We start from the raw sequence: 21,891 nt of genomic DNA on the forward strand, positions 1-21,891 counted from the left end.
GACTGGGCAGTTTAGAGATGGTAAATTATAAACAGAAAATCTATCTAATTACTGCCTGTTTGGTGTTGAACCAAGGTATTGGACAGCTGAAGTGATCCAACTTGGCAATTTTGCATTCTCAAATCCTTTGATTTCTATTCCAGTTATATTAATTCTAAATTTTGAAAGTGGGAGGAAATATCTGTCTAAAAGTTCAGGAAATGTATTTATGAAATATTGAAGCTTATACATCTAAAGCAAAAATGAAGGAGAAGGAGCAACTGATTAAAACTTTTGAACAAGTTTCCGAAGTAGTTAGGAAGTGTTCCCACCTAAAACAATTATTAAATATGTTGGGTGAAACAGAGGAGTACTTTACTGTATCTTTTTCCTTAGTAGCATTTGAATACTGCTATTTTTCTTTTTTGTTTTATCTTGTTTCATGCCAGATGTTCTTATCAGGGAAAACAATGCTGATATGTTTTAATATTGATGAGCTGATTTCTCCTGGGAATAACAGTATATCTACCTTCTCAGAATACAAATTGTGGGAGGCTTTTTATAGCATAATTACTACAATGCATTGAATTTTGAGTGCAACTCTTTAAAACTGTGGAAAGAACTTTCTGTTTATTATCTTTATTTTAGCCACTTCAAAAGGAGAATGACTCTTTTAAAATTCCATATTGTTTTGGTATCCTTTAGAAAGCAAGCATATAAGTTATCCAAGGTATTGTGTAATCTGTCAAAGCAGCATATGCTTAAGCACCTTATAAACTATTAAATAATCATAATATTTCTCTTTCCAAGTTTGTTAGTTTATTTGTTTGAGCAGTTGCAGTGTAATTAAAGTACCTTGCTTTAACTTATTTTTTTCTCCTTTTTCCCTTCAGGAGCTTGAAGTACTGAAATCATAAATGATTTGGTGACAAGCTGAGCTTGCAATGCAGGCAATAAAAACAGTGGAAAAAGAAGTGACTTTTATAAAGGAAACACTTTTCACAGAATCCTTCCTAAAGCAACAAGAGTGCAGCAGAAACCCGGCGAGCAGGCAGCTCCAAGAGCAGCAGCCATTGGAAGGAGCTGTCTGCAGCTCTCAGTGCTGTACTGAGCATGTCCCAGCGGAGCCCAGTGCAAGCAGCACATTATGCAAAAAGGCAGCTCCAGCAGATGGGAGAGAGGCACAGCAAGCATTTGCCTCACTTGCATCACCGCCGCCTGCAAACAAACCTGGATCGCTAGAGGGGATCTCTCCAGCAGGCCAAAGGAATGAAACCCGCAAGGATGGCTTGATTGCCAAAGGCGTTGTACGGCAAAAAATCATGGGGAATCAAGATGGGAAGCTAAAGAAAAATGCAGGTGATGTGCAAGAAGGAGGAGAGGATGCCTCTGGGCCCAAGGATACGGACGGCACAAAGAAGGTATCGGGAGGCAGAAGGGGACTGGGGAAGCATGCAAAGGGAAGCGAATCGGGGAAGAAGAAGGGTAAGTCGGACTCCAGGCCCTCTGTGTTTTCAAATCTGAGGATTAGAAAAAATCTGTCCAAGGCTAAAGATGGGAATAGCAGTTCACGGGAGGATGTTTTGGAAAGCCAGGCCTTGCAGCCTGGGGAGCTGGACAGTACTCATTCAATTGTGACCAAAACTCCCGATATAAGCATCTCTGCAGATGAAGGGGGTCTCTCAGACACAGATGTTGAACATTTTGAAATCAGAAATGAAACTGTTCCAGCTGCTGCAGAGACACAGGATGGACAAAGGACCAGCTCTGGCTCTGATACGGATATATACAGTTTCCATTCAGCCGCAGAACAAGAGGATTTGCTTTCTGATATCCAGCAAGCTATTAGACTGCAGCAGCAGCAGCAGCAGGGGGCAATTAACATTGGAACTGAGGACTCTGTCACCAAAACAATGGGCCGACACATGGCTAATTCTCAAGCAACCCCCTTAGATTTTGAACGGTTTTTTTCAGTAACTACCACTGACAAAGAGAGGAGCCCAGACACTGAGGGGGCTTTTCCAGCGGCATCGGAAATTGTGGAAAGCGTTCCTGTCTCCTGTGCAGCTGAACGTGAACTGAAGGAAGTGGTGAATGGCACAGGCTCTCCTGGTAACAGCTTATTTGAAACACAGGAACGTCAGCTGCTGACTGAGGAGCAGCCCGTTGCTGGAGTGGATGCTGTAGCCAGCGACCTACAAGATGGTTTGGATAGAACTGCAGTAGAAAATGGGGCTCAGACACACAGCTCCACAGAACCTTTTCCATCTCCAGTGGCAGAGGCTGAGGCTAAAATTGCTGAAGTGCAGCCTCTTGATTTTCAGGGCTCGGTAACAGAGAGTGGTATTTCAGATGCAGGCCGTGATCATGCTGCTGAGACTCAGGAAGGGAAACACGCTCTGTCAGCCAGTCAAGAGGAGCTGCATAATGGTTTATCCAAGGAAATGAAAAATGGCAGTTGGTCCTCTGAAGGAACAGCGGACAGTCCTATGCTTGGTTCCCGATGTTTTAAGCCCTATCTGATTAATCCCTGTTACATCAAAACCACAACTAGGCAACTGAGTTCTCCCAACCATTCACCTTCTCCCTCCCCATCCCAGAGCCCGCTTTTCACAAGGAGGCAGGAGTCCTTCCACAAAAAGGAAAAAGTCTCAGTCAGGAAGAAGAGGTCTGCTAGTTTGGCAGGTTTGTTCAGTCGCTCTGCAGACTGGACAGAAGAGGTGTCTAGTCACAAAAGCGAGATAACAGAGAAGGTGAGCTCTGCAGACTATTTGGAGCACAAGGGGTTTAGAGAGAAAATTCAAACGGAAAGAGTGCCTTTGACTCATTCAAGAAAGTCCTCAGGGGTCCAGGCTTCTACAGAGACATTTCCCAATGTCTTTTCAGGTGAGTGATGTGTATTAAGAGTCGTTTTGGTTTTGTTTTCTTTTCCCACAACAGCTTTGAAAATATTTTTAAAGTACTTAAATTCATTGCATGCAGTATCTTGGCCTTGCAGTCCAAGGCCTGATCTTACAAACACAGTCACATTTCATCAGTCTGGCAGTACTGCCAGTAAAGGAAGTGCATAACTCTTTGAAGTTTTTCTTTCTACTTGTCTCCTTTGTCTACATCCTGTAGGAAAAGGCTGAATGCCTTAAATTATTCTTGTTGAAAAATGCAAAAAGCTGCACTGTTGTAGGCATATCAGCTCTCTGCATAAATAGATCTTTAAAATGCAAAGCTTTCTGTAACCAGGATCCTGTTTGAGGTTTTCTTGTGCTAGGTGCTGTTCTAGTGTACTATAAACACGTGAGAGCTGCACCTGGTGTTAGATTCAGGCAATGATGAGGATTTGCTTAGTACAAAAAGGAAAAAGCCATGCTAAGCACAGATGGACAGCACTTCAGAAAGGAACCAATTTCCTCTTCAAAAGGGGGAAGGAGGAGAAGAAAAAAAGTTAATGTATTGAAAGGCAGCAAAAACAGGGGAGGAGAAGGGAAACTGGGGGCTGTACAATTTGGTAGCTGTGACAAGCTGCTGCTCATGCTACATAAGGTGACTCATTCAGTAAACCTTTACCTTGCCTGTTAGGCAGTTTGCATCCTGTCCCAAAGACATGGGAATAGAAAGTTCACAAATGAAGTAGTGTGAGTAGATGCTTATATTTTCCTTCACTCTGAGGGTTTTTTCCCCTTTCTCTTTCCCTCACCTGAAGTTTCTAAAGGTAATATATTCCTAATTAGGAACACTTCTGCCACATAGGAGGTATGTATACAGAGAAAACTCAGCAGCATATTCCATATATTTTTCACTTGAGGAACCTGTAGAACTAAGAGAACATACTCTAAGAGTACCTGCTATTAGAAAAAATCAGATTTTTATTTTAATGAAGTTAGTTCTGGATGCATGAGCACAGCAACCATACATGAGCACAAGGTCTTTGCAAAAAATGGGGTGAGGGGGTTTTTTGTGGTTTTATGAAAAGCAAACAAAAAAGTATGATTTAGGAAGTAAATAACTAAAATTATTTTCTAGATTCAAATCACGATGCTTTCATTCTTTAGTAGCCTTGAACTAACATCCCCAATTTCAGTGTAGAAAATTGGAACTCAAAATTTTTAACACAGAAAAAGCCAGCCCCTCTGAGAGTAGCTCACTGTGAAGTGAGCTGAATCTTTTTATTTATTTGTTTTAAATCCCTTTCACCTGTTTATTAGACTTAATTTTGGACATGCTACCTGAACTTTTCCAGTTTGAGGTGTTCACTACTTTAATAGCATATAAAAAGCACTTTTTTTTTTTTTTGCTATCAACAGTTGACAGCTTATAAAAAACTCAGAAAATTTTTAATTGCTACATCTGTAATTAGAATTTATGGTGGTGCTATGATGGAAATAAGTTGTATATGGTAAACTTCAAGAACATGGTACTTCTTTTTAGATATCTGTTTTCTGGGAAATAGACTTTTTCACATTTCCTCAGAAGGTGTTGATTTACTTTAAAATGATTTTTGTTTTGGTTTGGGTTTTTTTCCCACCAATGCTTTAGACTGTTATTGTGAAGGGACCAGTGTCCAATGCAACAGTAGTTCTATCTCTTATGGAAATTACAGTGACCCTCATTTGCATGTACATACCAGCTGTCTTTACGAGCAGAGGACAATTATATCTTTCAGTTCATGCAGAAAAGCTTAAAGTGAGGGAACTGGAAATGACTCATCTGTGTTTGGTCATTCATAGTTTTAAAAAATGTATTTACAAGCTAAAATTCATTGAGAATTTTAAAATAACAACTAGTGTACATAAAAAAGGGAAATTAAACTTCACATTACTATTTCTATAAGCTGCTATTGCTGTAAGAGCAGAAAAGCCTCTTTTAAGAAACCATGCTACAGAACAATGATTGCAGAAATAATTTCCTTGCAATTTGATACTACTTGTGAAAATGTTGTATTTTACTTGCATGCATAAGATACATTGATTTGGGAATGAGCATCAAGCTTTTAGAGATAAGATTATTTATAGTGGGATATTTCTAGCCTAAAAAACAAAAACAAAGCCAATCTAATCCAAAACAGCTTCTTGCCTACAGCATGAAATCCCATTTTGCTGTGCAGTGACTGCAGTGTTGCTCTGCATTTCCAACTGGAATCAAGTAAAATATTCCAGAGCACTTTATCATCGATTTCAATGACAGCAGGTTCTATGCAGATGATTGGCCTACTTTTGCAGCATGTTGTGGTTTGGCTCTGTTCCATTTGGTTTTCACAGGGAGCCATATGAAGTCTTTAAGACTGCTTTAATGTCAAATGTAGATGGAAGCCAAGTACTTGTTATGGCAGAGACTTTGCATATTTTAATTTTGCTTTATATATGAAGAAAAGTACAGTATTTTGAATTCTATGCATTTTTTAGGAAAATGGTATGGACAAGTTTAAGGGCATTCTGTAATTCAGGCATTGGATCTATTTCACATTTTATGTGGACAGCTGTATTTGAATTTGTAGTGACAGTAATTACAAGTTTTAGATTACCCAATGCACAGTGGAGCCATGGTTTTTATATGGTGGTCCCAGGAGAGCAAGAGCTCAACAAGAGCTGGTTCTCTCACCTTGGTTATGTGGCAGTGAATAATTTGCACTAAAGTGAAGTGAGTATCTAGGTGGGAAAATGAAACTGATGTTTCCAAACATTAACATAACTGAAGTGAAAGAGCCAATGGACAGATTTAGTAAAAAGGATTTCATTCTTGCATTAATTTGAGGTGCAGTGATTGCAGAGAAGCTAATAAGGTGGTCTTTTACATAAATTGAATGAGTCGCATCAGCTGCCCCAGATGGTAATTAAACTTGACCCAGACAAACCCATGCCCTTCCTAATCACTGTTGGCTGCTTGTAACACACTTGCTGCATGAAACTCTTTCAAACAGATAATTTATCTTTAATTTTTTCTTCAGAGATTTATGTTTTTTTCTGCTCTATCTTTAAAGAAGAGGCGAACAAAAAACCCTGGTAACCATCAAACAAAACCTGAAGCCAGTGCTGTGCTTGTGTACTCATGTTTGCTGATTTCTGCCACTTTATTTCACTTTTGTACTGTGCTAATGCTGTCGTCCCACTTGCAATTGCAGTGCAGTGTCTGCAGGCATATACCTAGGTTTAGTATAGATAAGTATGTGAAAACTTGAAAAAGTTGGATGAAAGTTTGTTTCTGAGATGCAAAGTAGATCTTTTTAAACGCCTTTTTTGAGGCTTAAAAAAAGCTCTCTGATTCATGTGATGCTGCACAAAATATGGATTTGTATCTGTTGGCATCCTGAGCAGACTGTTTATCATGCAGCTGTTATTTAAGATTACTTATGGTTTGCTGTTTCACTGCTGATGTTTGTTAGCAGTAATACAGATGATTCTTTTATCAGATGGGGTGTAGCCTCCTCCTACTAAGAGAGCTGCCCAGCAGCAGCCCTCCATGTGGTATGTGATCACACGCTACGCTGAGTGTTGCTAGCAAGCATCTGAAGGGAAAGATCCTCCTCTTTTTGCCTAGTACGTGCAAAACTTGGGGTGAGGGGATGACTCCAACACTGCACTTCAACTGTACTAAAATGGGTTTGAAAATGAGCTGCAATACGTTGTTGAAAGACTGCTGAGTGCTGATAAGTTACTTTAATGTTACTGAGCCAGCACTGCAATATGGGATTTGGAGCAACATGAGTAATTCCACCGGAATTCAGTGCTGCCACAGGCTTGTTTTGATGGGATCTCATGATTAATACTTTGATCTTTATCCAGAACTTCATTGGGAATAGCAGGTTTTGGTCATGAGATTGAGTGGCTCTATCTATTGGGCAACCACATTCTGAGCAGCACCACATTCTGAGGTCTGACTGGCAGCCCAACATGTCTGGAGTAGGACTGTGAGGTCTTGGTTGTCTGATGATCTTTTTTGGGGTGCAAAGGGGAAAAGGAAAAGCGACAATTTATAGCTGAAGTGTGTGCATCTCTACTTGATTCTGAGACACAGTACCACTAGAATATCCATCACACAAAGCACCTGTCTGGAACTGATCATTCAAGGATGTTGTGTGCTTCAGTGACTTCATTTCTGTGAAATGAGCAGTGGATTATTCCAGTGGGAATAATTATGTGGAGGTTTAGTTTGATTATATTTCTTGGATATAATTGTACTTTATTTTTTTTTAAATATACATGTCTTTTTAATAGCTTGGGGCATTGTTGGTCTATTTAAAAAAAAACCAAAAACCGTGTGTAGTACTTATTTGCAGGAAAAAAAACCCCAAAAAACCTATTTCTTGAAACAGGCCCTTTTTTTCACCTGTGCTGTTTTAAGGCAAAAAATCCTTGGATTTCAAAAGCAGCTCTAGGGATATTTTAAGCTGACTGTATATGAAGGATTAAGTTTCATTGTGAATACTGGTGATGAAAAACTACTGAAATACTAATTGCCCAAGATATTTTGTTTGTTTAGTGTTTTAATCAAGCTCAGGATATGGCCAAGTGTATTCCTTAAGAACTACCTCTGCCAAAATTTCAGCTTACATAAGGAGTAGCGGTGATGAACCATGTATGTGTAGGTGTGGGTGACTGCAGCTCTGGTTATTTTTAGATGCATTTAAAAACATCATTCTGTACCACTTAGCTGGACTGCAAGTTTCCAGAAACTTACTTTTATGCAGGCAGTTGATCTTTTTTGGGAATGGGGTGAGCTGGTACAAAGGGAACAGGGCAAAAGCAAAAAGAAGCTGTGACAGGAAGGCGATGGACAGATTTTAAGACTTTACATTGTGTCACTTCATTCCTGCCTCTTGATATGATAATAGAAGGCCAGTTGCATTTCATTAAATGCTTTAGAAAAGGCAGCAAAATGGGTTCAGGAGCTACTATCTTCTGTAAGCAACAACAGCTTCCTGCATTCCTACACTGCTGTTAATGTAAAGAAAATTAGGGACAACAAGGTGGGCTTTTTTACCCTGAGTGAAAAAATGACTGTTCCTCCTTTTATTTCCATGCTGCTTCTGTCCAGAATTTTTTCTCCACACTGATGGAAATAGCTAGGCTTTCTGACCAGGAAGTGAGTTATGTTTTCTTATGCTAAACCTCGTTTTATCCTCAGATAATACTGACCATGACTTCTTTCATCTGTAGTTGCACAGCAGTAGAACCATTAAGTAAGTTAGCAATTTTGCAACAGTAAGAAGCAGTGGTTATGAGATTGTGTGTGTAAACATCGCAAGTTTTAAAAGTAAAGCCTAATATGTATAAAGCTAAATGTAAACACATAAATATAGAAGAAGTAGATAAATATTGACAATTTCATCTTTTTGACATCTTGACATATATAGCTAAGTAGCGGCAGAAAAGCCTAGTTGCAAATGAGATTTATTGAGGCATTCTTATTTGTCAGTATGATTTTTTTTTGGTCTCAGGATCTATATAAAAGTTATCAGCAATGCCAGAGCTCTGAACGTGGTGTGAATTTGAATCAGGAGACAACACAGATAACTTTACTGTGGAACTAATTACAGAAGGCACCTTTCATTCTAGAGTTCATTGGATGCTGAGAAGATGTGTCTCAGATGTCCCTTGAAGATGCAGAGATAGTATGTACCAGGGAAAAAGAAACACCTATCCTTTCTTCTTCCTTGCACTGATAAGGAAAAAAAATCACTGTAAAAAAGAAATCTGTGCTGTAGTATCACAATAACTGTCTCTCAAATAAAAGTCATGGAAGAAAAGGGAGTTTTTATAAAGAAAAAAAAATTACCTTTATAAAAGAGTTTGTGTATCCAAGTGCTATTTTGTCTTGCAAAGATTCAAGAAATAATTTGTGCAGAGAAATTGTTAAGGGAAATACTTGATTACATCAGTGAAAGAACATAAAGCCCCAGTTATAGCAAGGGACTTGTGCTTCTAGGTTTCCTTCAAATGAAGTCTAGAAGAACATGTCTGCACAAATACATAGGTGTGCATGTCTAGTTTATTGTTTGTGTGAAATGTAGTTCTAACTTTCTGCTTTTGCCCTTTCTTCATCTAACTGTTTTTTGTTTATGGATACAAAGAAAAGCTTTTTTACATCTTGATAAATATTAAAAATCAGTTATTAAAGTTGGAGATTAGCAGGCCTTGGGAACACAGGTCATGGAGGGGAAAGAAAGCTAGGCATGCCTGGGAACTAATGAGTAGGTTCAAGGAAATGTGTTATTTGTTTCCCACTTTAAAGACCGCCAGTTTGGTTGAGTTCAGTTGTGTCTTGTGACTTTTGGCTGCTTGAGTACTCAAGCTTGAGCTTGAGAATTTATTTCTAAGGTAGAGATAGGCCAGATTGTACTATATGTGGAATAAAATGCCAAAGCATTGGGAATAAAGTTTTTCAAAATTGGGTTGTAAGGAATAGTCTCTAGCAAGTTAGACTGACAAAAGATGCTGTTAGTAATAGGTGCCCAAAAAGACATCAGAGGAGCTTCTTACTTTAAAAGAGCTAGACGGAAAGCATTGTGGCTTTCCAGCGGTCTGTGAGAACCTGGCACAGACTACTGCCTTCACATCACAAATCACCACAGAAACTAAAAGGGTAAAGAGACAGAATTAAATACTTGCTGAGAGGAAGCTAAGTACCTGGAAAACACAACATGAAATTTGCCAGAGATGCATATGGTGCCTAAAATATTTGGTAGACAGATGCATATAGGTTCTCCTTCATAATAAATTGGTATAATTAGGGAAGCTTTATAAAGTACCTCCGTAAGCTGCAATAGTACTGCATTAGAGCCTGAAGAGAAATCATGTGGAGGGAGACATGTCATTTAATGATGGGGTGGGGGGACATGTTGTTGATATTTTTAGAAAACAGTGGCACAGAGTACAAAATGTCTATATCATAATTGAGGAATTTTCTGGTATTTAACAATAATTTTAAAATCTTCAGCTTCTGAAAGTTACTATATGAAAAGTTCTGAAAAAGGTGTTCTTACTTTTTCCTATATGTGTCACTAAAAGACATGCATAAATGATATATAGCAAAAGGTAGGGATAAAAGAATTGTTTCATATTCTGTCTCAGCTTATCCTGTTATACATATGCCATATGTAAAAAAATTCACTGTGGGGGAAAGGTGTAAAATCTTAGTCACCATGGAAGCAAAATTTCAGAGAGCTTATGTTCAAGTTAGGGAGACAGAGTGCTTCACAGACTTGCTAATCTGGAATAATGCTGAAAGCACTGTAACAGTCTATCACAAATATTTTAATATTTGATGGCAAATATTAATGATGATGATGGCAAAGCTATGATACCTGCTTTTTATAAAAAGATATTGTTATTGCAAATAATCAAGCCAGTTTTATCTTGTTTTTGACTGCAGCAGCAAGCAAGTCTTTGGAACAAGTCTTGAAGGAAGAAATGATAAGATATAATTAACTGCTGAGTATATAGCAAAAGGGTAAAGAAAACCAACAAAATGCAGTATGGTTTTAGCAAAGATCAATAAGACTACACTGATAACATTTTATTTACAGCTGCTTTCTAGACAAAACAAGAGTGGTAAGAAGGCGTTCATCTGCATTTCCATATGTAATGGTAACACTGCAAATCATTTATTCAAAGAAGAGAAGTCCTGGTGGTTTTAGATAAGGGGCTCTGTCATGTTACTTCACTACCACCAGAGGAACTGTGTCATTTGGCCTGCTCCCCCTGCAGTGTTGTGATTGATGGGCTCAGTCAGGCTGTGGAAAGTTTGTTACATAATTAAGAGTAGACCTATGTCCTGACCTTTGTCCTGATGATAGCACTTGTAGGACTTGATATTTTCACTACCAAGTAAAATTTTCATTCTATTTCTGTCTTTCTATATTATGGCACAAATATCAAAATTAGGAACTGACCTTAGGATTTCATTCATCAGGATGAAGGTTTGCATTAATTAGTTTTTCACATGCTTTCTAACATGATTTGTGGAAATATGGCGTTTGTCTAAGTAATCTTATAACAGACCACTGGGTTATATGCTGAAATTGATGATGTTGTCATGTCTCATAGTCAGCACAAATGAACTGGTTGTTTTAAAATACAGCTGCTTGGCTCAGTCGAGGAGGACTATAGATCAAGAAGATGATGTGGGGTTTTTTGAAAACTGTAACAACCTTTCTAGGGTGAATTTTTACTTCCTTAATTCAGTGATCTCTCTTTTTCACCTTTAATTTTGGAGAATTCTTTTTTCAAACTTTGTCAGACCTCCGGTTTTTCCATCAGGGCATTTCTGGAAGAATTTCAGGGCCATTTTGCTGGGGTGCTACTTTTGCCCTGCGTGCACCTGGGAGCAGTGGCAGGATTCTCTTCTAGCGGCAGATCATGCCCTTGCTTCCAAAAGGGAGCATGCACACTTGTTCCTTAGCCCTCTTTGGGATGTCTCAAGCACTTGAAGCCGTTAGAATTATATGATGCTCTTTCTTTTTCTGTGTAAGATGTTGCTCGTTCTTAGCTGAGTTGAAATCTCAGTTTATATACTTAGTAAAGCTGTCTTGCACAATCCAGAATCTGTTTAAATTTTTAGTGAAAAATGTAAGGCTAAAATAAAGGAAAAAAAATACTTGCTTGAGTTGCACAGGGGTTGATATACTCTGGTCTTATCCTTAGAGCTAGGGAAGAGTTACATGGAAATTTTTTAATACTAAACAAAGATACTATGAGAGATAGGACATTGTAAAAGGAGTGAGATTAAGATGCCAAGAATTTCAGACAACTTGGCAAAAGTAAAGCATAGTGTTTGCTGTGACAATCAAGTAGAGGACTGAGAAATGTAAAACTAATTGATAGTTTTATTCTAGTTGTTTGAATAGTCTATGAATCTATCCAATCAACACATTATTCTCTGTAATTTAATAAATAGATCTTTCTGACTTTGAAACTGTGTGTAGACAGCCATAGAAAACTGTGGGAATGAGGGAGATAATGTTGATATGTCTTTTTTCTTAATTGTCAGGCTTAGACAGGCTTTCTACTTTGACTTCTGAATTTAAGATGATGTGTGGGTTTAGTTCATATCATCCATGTAAACATAGCCAGGAGATCTGGAGGAGGAACATCAGAGAAGGGAGGACAATCTTCTTTGGCATTTCCACATATCTTTAACTTTATTAATGTTCTAAATACTAAAACATAATATATAAATATGAAGGAATAATATTTTATGTACAATATGATAATATACAGTAGAAATTTATAAAGATATAAATATATATCATCTGTGGAGTTTTTCCCCCTTAGAAACATAGGCTTTTATACAATCAGTGAAAGCAGAGATCACCTATTACACGGAAAATAAGAACAAAAGGATATATATTTGACAGTATTATAGCAATGTGCGTCCTTACCCTAGACCTTGACCAATTTCGTTATATTTAAAGTTTATGTTGCCTAGAAATTATAGACTTAAAATGTATTTTATTTTGTGTTTATTCAAAGCAGAAGGCTTTCTTTTTTCCTTTTGTTATGAAACAATATTGTATGGAGGCCTGCTGCTTACTAGGTTTTCCATGTTTTATGTAACCAGGCTGTCAGAAATACGTCACATGATTTTAGAAAAGTATCTGTCAATAAAAATTCAATTCCTTAAAAAAATTTAAAAAAACCCAAACAGAAAACAAAACACCTAAAGCAACCTCACAGGATGAGTCATCTAGAACAGTTTACCAATCTAAATCAGAAGAGGATTAGAAACTCTGCAGTGAAAAAGAACAATAAATGAAGTTTCTAATCCTGGAATTTTGGGTATAATCTCCCAGGTCAGTCTTCAGGCAAACAACAGACAAAATTAAATTGCTTCTTTTATACTGCAAATGTACATTTAATATGCACTTATGCAGTACTTGGACTTATCATCTGAAGAAAAGTTGGCAAGAATACCAGTTTCTGTTTTCATTCTGCACATTCCCAGGTTCCATGTGCATCTTGGAAAACCTCTTCTTTCTCAGCAGCCATGTGTCACACATTATATTTAGGCTGAGTGGTATAGGTTAGCTGAAAAACTGGAAATTTGAAAAGATTGTGAACTGAAATAAAAACATTCAAGAATTGTAATAGTGTTTTGTCATTGAGGTAATAATTTTATATGTTAAATATTATTATTCTTGAAATATTTGAGACCTGGTAAAGTACCCTGAACTGCAAAAAGGTGATAATGGAGTGTAACTGATTTGCCCTGAAAAATTATTCATTAAGCTTTTGCTGTATAGTTTGAGTGAATACAATTAACGGGTGAATATGTACTGAAAATTATTTCAGAAATGACATGTAGTTGCAACTGCTATCTCAGCTAAAAATATTAACATCTTTGCAGTATTTTTGTCTCTCAGACGTGTTCATCCTCTTCTGGCATTCTGGGGCATGTTTGGTGCTGCACTGTTCAGGAGCCTGAGTTAGCTACCACCTTGCTGGCAGCATAAGTAGAAAAAGAGATAGAAAAAGAGTTGGAATGAAGGAATGATTTTGACTAATATGGAATAGCAGATAGCTGAAGTACAGCGTTTCCTAACTTTTGAATGCAACTCCTTTTTTTCCCCTCCTATTTTCTCTCTGTTTTTTTAGTTTGGAGTTTTTTGTTTGTTGCTGTTCTTTATTTATAAAACTATTTTCATAACTGAAATCCTTTCTAAATCAGAAACTGTAAGAAGACTACAATTGTCTTTTCACATTTTGCAAGACTAAAAGAAAATATTGTAAATGGAAATTCACCGTTTTGTCTATTTCTTCTCCCTTTTCCTTTATTTCCTGTACTGTTTCCCAAAAATAGAGCAAAGCCTATGGCACATTTGGCTTCAAAGCTTATAAAATCGCTTTGCTGTGTGAGCATTTCTGATCTTACTAAAATGGACAAAAGAGGAGTAAATGGGGAAAGGAAGCAAGCAGATTTCAGCTTTTAAAGATGTGAGTAATATGTACATAGCTAGCTCTTGAGGTGACCGAATAGGGTGTTCAGAACTGGCGCTGTACTAAAGCCATTCACTCTGCATTAGGAAGAATAAAAATAGAAAGTCTGTCTGCAGTAGGCGTGTAGGTTAAAATGTACTGATGCAACTGCTGTGTTGATGGTGAAAGTATGGTGTAGTGCTCTGGCTTTTTGGAGAGACAGTCACTCAGACTGGCAGAAGGGGGAGCTTTTGGAGTATAACTCATTTTGATGATTAGTCTCAACTGGTGCTCACTGCCAGCCGTGTTCCCGGGCTTTTGCAAATCCAGCATAAGGAGGATAGAAGAACAACTTTAAAGATAAATGTGAGGCTATAACAGCAAGATCCTCAGGGAGGCATTATTGCAAGCTCTGCTGCAGCACAGTGCCTCAGTGTGTACATTTTCAGTATGACTGTGAGTACAACTACTCCAGTTTTCTTCCTGTTTTTCACTTCCATTCATGTCTCTTCCTCCCCTTGAAAATTAGGCAAATTCAAAGCTAACAACACTTTTATGGTATTGCTGCTTCTTAAGGATTTTGTTGCTCACCTTGTAGCTCTTTGAAAGGCTTGTGTTCTGAGCATATCAAAGATATATAAGGTGAATTCATTAAGTCAGGATTTGCTTGTATTTCTCTGTGGACAATACTGAACACCCTTCTACCCACATTTTTCATGCAGGGAGACAGTATGAATGGAAACCATACTGCAATATGTGAATTTTCATTCAGTAGTGAATAGATTACATATCCTACAGAGATGGCTTTCATGAAGAGTGGTGCTCAATTCTTGATCAGAGGGATTGGATGAGGACCTGTTGTGTCATAGTGGAGGAGACAAGATCAATAGTCCTTCATCTTCATGGGCATGGGAGAAAGAGGCAGGTCATCTAGAGGTGGAGAACAAGGAACTTGGAAGCTGAGCCAGAGGATTCTGGCTGAGTCACAGTAGCAAAATTATAACAAAATATACACAGTAGTCCAGAATACCTGATACTTAATCTCATGTTCTCATTCTTTTAGTTGATTAATTGTGTAATCCTTTGCAATAGAAGAAAAACAAAAGTCTGTTTATCCCTCACTGCGGTTTAATAAGTTATTCTAAGCTCCTAAAAAAATATCTTCTGAGTTTATAGTAATCTTATTTGATGAAGATTTTTGGCAGGGTTCTCAGAATACTTATTTGATCTGAAGCTGAAGTTCTTGTCTAATTCTAAATTTAGTATGCTTCTCACGCCTTGCCAAAATAATTAGGGGAAAGGTAAGAATTGAGTTCAATAACTTCATGACCTGGGATTTCTAGGAAGAAATGTTTTAAATGTGAATAGTGGTAATTTAACCTCTTAAGGGAAAAAAAAAGAGATCTTAGAGTCCTTGGGTTAAATTTTTACTGCTTTCATGGCAGGTAAAGGCAGTCAAGAGAAATTTTTTGCCCTTCCATTTAAACTCATAGCAGAAATCAGCCAATCATCTAATAATTATTAAATTATTCATAATTTAATTATTCCAGATTATTTGTAAACATCTTCACTTCCAGAAGGTATTACTTCATGTATTTACCTCATGAATGATTAAAGTGTCTGAGGCCAACAGCTGTTGCTGCTGCCTTTTATTTATAAACTAACAATGTAAAATTGCCGTACAAAATCTTTTAGTTGACTGAAATTTAGCCTGAAATCAGTTTAAATCAAATTTTTAATTCTTCTAGGTTAAGAAATAGTTGCTAATATAATTAAATAATTTTTACTATCTTATTTATTCCAAGACTAATTCATGCTCAGGTGGGCAAAATGATATAATTTCTCTTACCATAATCTAAATTAAATTCATTAATGACTTTTTTATATACATATACTTATTTTCTGTTGTTTGAATAATGTTTTTAGAAAATAGTTAAAAATTACTATGAAAATTAAACTGCAATTGAATAGCAATTAAGTTTCTGAACAATGTATTTGAACTTGAGCAACACAGTTAAATGCTATGAAAATTAGCAAAAGACTGGGTGAATTAAGGGGAGAAAAGCTATATATTCTGTTTTGTAATTTACAGATATTTTTCCTGCTAATTAGGTCAAAGCAAAAGGAAGGGGCTATTCTGGCTCTGAATATTCAGGAGAAGACTCTCTAAACATGACAAGATTATTTAAATGTTGAAATGTCCAGGGCGGTAAAAAGAAAGAAAATCTATCAAGTCTGATATTTAGTAGTCATGGATAACATTTCAATATATCACATAGCATGCAGAAATGTGTCATTTTCTTGTATAATTCTTTCTTTTTGAGTGTGAGCAAAGTGATCCTCTGTGGTCAGCAAGAAAGATGCCTTGAGCTAATAAATTATTTTAAAGAATTAACAGCTGAACTCTGATAGAGGGATATGTTGAATAAGCAGTTTTGTTGGCATTGCATTTTAGGTGGTGTAGCCAAGAAACAGGCAATCTAACTGTCAAACATAACAAAATTTATGTCTTGTACAAGTTTATCTCATAGCTTATCTCCTGTTTTATTCCCTTGAATGTATTGTATTTTGTCTAATAAAGGTCTAGCAAACTTGGACTAATAATCAGATAATTATTAAATCTTTAGATGTGGAGAAGAAAATCTTAGAAACAACTTCCAACATTTTAATGCATTGTTTATTTTAGAGTGTATTGCCTCATGAAATTAAAATTTACAGAGACTTCTAGCCAAATGTGACTTACAGAATCCTTTTAAAATTGCTTCCAGGTGTTTAGAAGAAAAACTTTTTTAGTATGATCAGAAAGCCTGGGAAATTTTACATTTTGAATAAAGTCAATATTCAATCAGAAATCTTTCATGTAAAAACCAGTAAAATTATAATTATCAATATTATTATTATGCTAAATTATACTAAAATGCTTTCTTAACACAGTTTTAGTTTTTGGGGTTTCTAAAATACCTTTGGCTTTGAATGAGTGGGCGGAAAAAAACAGGCTATAGAAACTTATTTAGGTACAAGCCGTATTCCCACCTAGTTTATACTCAAACATGAAATTAACTTTATTACTCCATTTGTTTTTTCTCTTTCAGTAGATCTGTTTCATCTCTTTATCCATATCATGTAACTCTAAACTTTGGCATCTTTTTACATCTGACGTTTTAGAGCTTAAGCAACTTAATATTCTTACTGTGTAGATTTTACTGCAACCTGCATATGTAACTATTTTTTATCGTCTATTTCTGGCTAAACCCACAAAGCATTGTCATATTTCAAACCACTAAGATTTTCTCCTCTTATATATTATATAACATATGCTTTCCTTTCATTTTCTGGTTGGATAACAAAAGAAAACACTTTGGTCATGAAATCTGGCCCAATAAGAGGAATAAGTATCTTCTTGCTCTTTATAAGCTTCACTTTTCTGAATTGCTGCCTGTGACACTGCATTTTAGTTAGGAGCACTCCACCACTCTGGAGCTGTATACAACACAATTTTACACAGAACAGTTATGAGGGTTTTTTGTTACTATTCTTTTGTTGAGAGTTTCTCCAAAGAAACACAGCAAAATTTCTCAAAGACTATAACAATTTCATGATTCAAAAAACAAGGGCTCATTGCAGGAGTTGACAGCCTAAACTGTATTAACTTTGTGTGACATCTTTGGAAGAAGTTGTTTCATCTCTTGGTAATGTCTTGATTTTCTTTTCAGGAAAATGTTATAGGAAATTGATGCTACAATAACAACTCATGGTTTTTTGTTCATACTTCACAGTGCGGCTGGCACATATATACATACTTTTCTTGAAAATTTTCTTGATCCTAATTAATCAGGTTCTAGAGCACTTACAATCATTATGTAGAAATATTTTATATTAAAGACTAACTATCAGATACATTTCTTAAGAATATTTTTTATTAAATATTTTTTACTTCTAATAATTCAGGTTTTCAATTCACATTGTAATGCCTAAATACACATGTCCTGCATGTAGCTACAAACTCTTGTTGCTCTCTCATCACCTTGGCAGGACGAACTCTGCTGGAAAAGCTCTTCAGCCAGCAGGAAAATGCACCACAAGAAGAAGCAGAAAAGCTCTGTTCTCGCATTATTGCGATGGGTCTTTTGCTTCCATTCACTGACTGCTTCAGAGAGCCCTGTAACCAGAGTGCCAAGCAAAGCACACCCACGTTTGATGTAAGTACTGAAAAAGATGTCTTTTGTGTCTTTTGAGAAGCAGGACATGATTTTGTAATAGTTTATCCTTCCTGAAAGAATTTGGTTTGTCGTTTTAATGAAAATTGCCCTAAGAAGAGTGACCAGCTATTTGTCTCTGCTAAGGTATGTGCGCTTTTGTAACCACATAAGCATGTTCTCCTAGAACTTGGTTTCATAACTTTTTAAGTCATATCTTAGTCTATTCTTCATTTGCAGTTTTCATTGTCTTCTTTGAATCCAAGCACTCTGTATGACTAGCAAGGTTTCCATCAACAGCTGCTTCACCAAAAAATATAAATCAAAGGAAAACCAGAAAACAGCATGTCGCAAAATTTCACAGAACCCAAACTAGATGTCTATGCTAGGTTGTTTTATTTTTTTCCCTTGAAAATACTTTTGATACAAAATAGTGCAGGGGTCAATGCAAATATGCTGGGATTCCAGCTATATTGTTATCTGTACCTGTGGGCTATCTGGCCAGGTGTTTGCCTACTGTTACAAACCTGGGTGTAGACATAAACCTTACATACTTTTCCTTTCTCTTGGATAATTAGTTCAACATTAGGATCTTCTTGTTGTAACCTATAGCACTTAACACCATTTTATATGGCTGAAGATAATTAGGGTTTTTCTCTCTACTAATTAATTTCAAAATAGTATACAAATATTAACTAATCTACTTAATGTCTTGCTGATGTAGTTAAGATCATCCCTACTCTACACATTAAGCTGAATTTTGGTTACAAACAGCCAAAAAAGAATGGGCATAGATATGAGAACATGATTACTTCTTAACTCTTTAAATCTTTCCTGAAGAATAGTTTATACAACTGGAAAAGGGATAACTGTGAGAATAATTTTTTTCCACTGAATTCTTACACAAGCAGTCCTAAATTACCCAGTTTATCTACAAAGTTCTCTAACAATATTATATGTTTATATTTTGGCTTTGGTGTTACTGTTTGTTTTTCTTTAAGATGCAACATTTGAGACATTTTTTAACTGGTTTTTGAAATTAATTGGAAAATGCAGTTTAACTATAAAACTGGGGTTACTCAGGCAACTTAAAATCACACAGCATTTGAAAGTGCTTGTGGTTAAATATACTCATAAAAGTTACTAGAAAAGAAAAGCCTCTTATTTTTCAGGTTGTTTAAAAGAGTCAGTAATGTTTTCTACTCCCATTGCTGTTACCATATATTCAGCAATTTCCTATAGATTATTGAATGCCACATTTTTAAAAAGTTTCTCTTGCATTCTAAATAGATTTTTTCTCAAATTCAAAGCTTGCAAGTAAACAGAAAACACACCTTTTTTTATACTGATATACCGTGCTTTTTCTGAGTAACAGATACTTTAGTTATCTTTTGTTTAACACATGCAAAAGGAGGGACATAGTAGCCGAGTGCCATGTCAACCATCTGTCAAGGTCAGGAATTTAAGATGTTGCTGGATTAGCAGTGATCTTAATGTGACTCAGTCTATCAGTAAGCCACAAATGTCACAGTTTCTGTGACTATTTTTCTGTATAAATCCCATAAATAGATCACACTCCTGGTAAAACAATATTAGAAGTGTGGTACAGCCCTGTTATGTAACCAGTAGCTCATCGTACTTCAAAGGAGCATACAGCTGTCTTGAACACCAGATCTCCATAATTGAATTCCACATTGTGCAGAGCTAGGAGCTGCTGATGATGAGTTTTGGAATATGTTTCTACTCCAGCCTTGGTGACCAAGGACAGTACAGGAACACCTATCAGTTTATTCATTACATGTTCTCTGAAACAAAAGTATCTAGAACTTGCAGTAGAAAATTTAATGGCTGAAAACTTGAAAATTGGGCATCTCCTTGCTTCTTAGAGTAAATTTAAAGTATTTTACAGGAATAAATGCTAATTGTTATGTTAGGGAATGAAACATTTAAAAATTAGCTTGAAAAAAATTATGGTGATTCTGAATATTGCTTTAAAAAGGACATGTAAGTTGATTAGTTGTGTCCTCTCTTGCATCTCTCTCGATGTGTATATTTTGGGGTTTTCTTACTATTCACATTTTTCTTGTTTGTTTGTTTGCATTTTTTAAATTCATTAGAGCAAAACTTTATTGTTGACCTAACGGCTTATTTTAAAGACTTAGGAATCAGGACTTAATTAATGACTAGCCTTAATATCTAAATTTCACCCATCTAGAATTAAGAGGTACATCTTCTTTGACCCTACTCCAAAATTAGGAGCAGAGCCAGACCCATATTCTTAGTTCATCTCTGAGTTCATCAGACCTCTAGTTCAATTTTGGATTGCCTGTAGTTTGGCTGATATCCTTTTCATTTTGCTGAAACTGCCCTCAGCAAAGCTCCTGTAGCCCTGTCCGTGTCCCTGCCACCTTGTTGGCCTTCCTTCCTTCTTCTTGAAGCCATGGTGCCTGCCTGTTCCTTACTGTTACTACTTTGCCTCTCTTGATTTTCATCTTAGTCTGGTATTTGTAAAGTCTCTTAGGTCACTCTTTCAGAATTTTTTTTTGCAGGATTTCCAACATTTTTTCCACTGAAACCCATCCTTGAATCCTTTTCTCCTTTTGTGACTTATCCCTTGTATCTGAACTTAAAAGTACTAATTTTTTTTAATTTAACTAAATCCATTATTCCATTCTTGCTTAAGTGTGATCCCACAGACTTGATTTTGTGGAGACGCTAGGTTACACTTTATGAAAACAATTCAGTAAGTTTTGTTCACTCTATGATCTATCGCTCATGGCTTGAGATTAATAGAAACAGATTATTTAAAAGTTCGATTCTTTCCCTCTGATGCCCTTTTCTGGATGACCTCTAGAATTTAATTTAACATGGCTAATGCTGAAATCTCTTGAAATGTTTGCAATTGCACATTTTGATTATATTCTCATTTTCTTTACTATTCATGCCTGCTGGTCACCTCTACTTCTCCCTGTCTTAAAAATGTTTATCCAAATCTTGTGTCTGTTTTCTCAGTAATGCAAGAGATCTGGTTTGCTTTTTTAGTACCAAGACATTCCAGGCTTCAGTGTAGACTATTAGAAAATAATACAAGCCCTCTTTTTGATTTCTCTTTGGATCCTATTTGTTTCTCTTCCCTTTTGTCTGGCTGCAATTTAACAGTGCATTAAAAGTAAAGACAACTTTCACAGCTCTTAGTTTCTCGGGCTAGTTTTATAATGGCTCCTAGAATTCAGTTTAATTTGAATTCTTGGCATTTGTGTCTCTGGTGTACACTATGGTTTGTGGATGTGATGCTTACGCCTTTTTTAATATATGGCAAACAAGAAGGATCAACAAATGCTAAACTAGAGCACAAATCTTCAGAGAATCAACAGCTGTCACCACATTTATGCTGAGGATAGTGTCCAGTTTCCAAAGGCTTTTATATTACTCAGGTCTTTTAGTGATGATTGGGGATGACATGTTCATGAAGTATCTCTGAACTTTTTGTCAAATTAGCCCAAAGGACAGAAATTTTAGAACTGTTTTAAGAACTTATGAAAAATCTTGCATGTTCAATCTTAGGCTGTTTTATCAATTGTTTCTTTTGAAAGCTGATGGCAGTTGCCCAGAATAAAAGATTACTCTGAAAAATACAAGTTGAACAAAGCTTTAAAAGTAATATAAAAAGACCAGGACTGGTGTTTTTAAGATTTGGCTGTTAAGAAGCAGAGGAAGCTTTTGTTATAGCTCTTCCTACCTACTCCTACAATGTAAAGAGCATCTTAAAGAGTAAGTAAATGTTCAGTGGCACGTTCTCTGTCTAGACATAC

The 21,891-nt window shown here is 36.4% G+C and overlaps 1 protein-coding gene across 3 annotated transcripts in view; it reads left to right on the forward strand.

Annotated features, from left to right (window-relative positions):
* Positions 1 to 878: 878 nt before the first annotated feature.
* FMN2 (formin 2) overlaps positions 879 to 21,891 on the forward strand; it is a 154,494-nt gene continuing 133,481 nt past the window's right edge. For all 3 annotated transcript variants that reach the window (XM_030946252.1, XM_030946254.1, XM_030946253.1), the window contains exons 1-2: positions 879 to 2,865; positions 17,916 to 18,082. In XM_030946252.1, the coding sequence (XP_030802112.1) occupies positions 924 to 2,865; positions 17,916 to 18,082 (2,109 nt within the window). In that variant the 5' untranslated portion in view covers positions 879 to 923. The remainder of the gene's footprint in view (positions 2,866 to 17,915; positions 18,083 to 21,891) is intronic.

Source organism: Camarhynchus parvulus, chromosome 3 (genome assembly GCF_901933205.1).
Source record: "Camarhynchus parvulus chromosome 3, STF_HiC, whole genome shotgun sequence".
Taxonomy (NCBI): domain Eukaryota; kingdom Metazoa; phylum Chordata; class Aves; order Passeriformes; family Thraupidae; genus Camarhynchus; species Camarhynchus parvulus.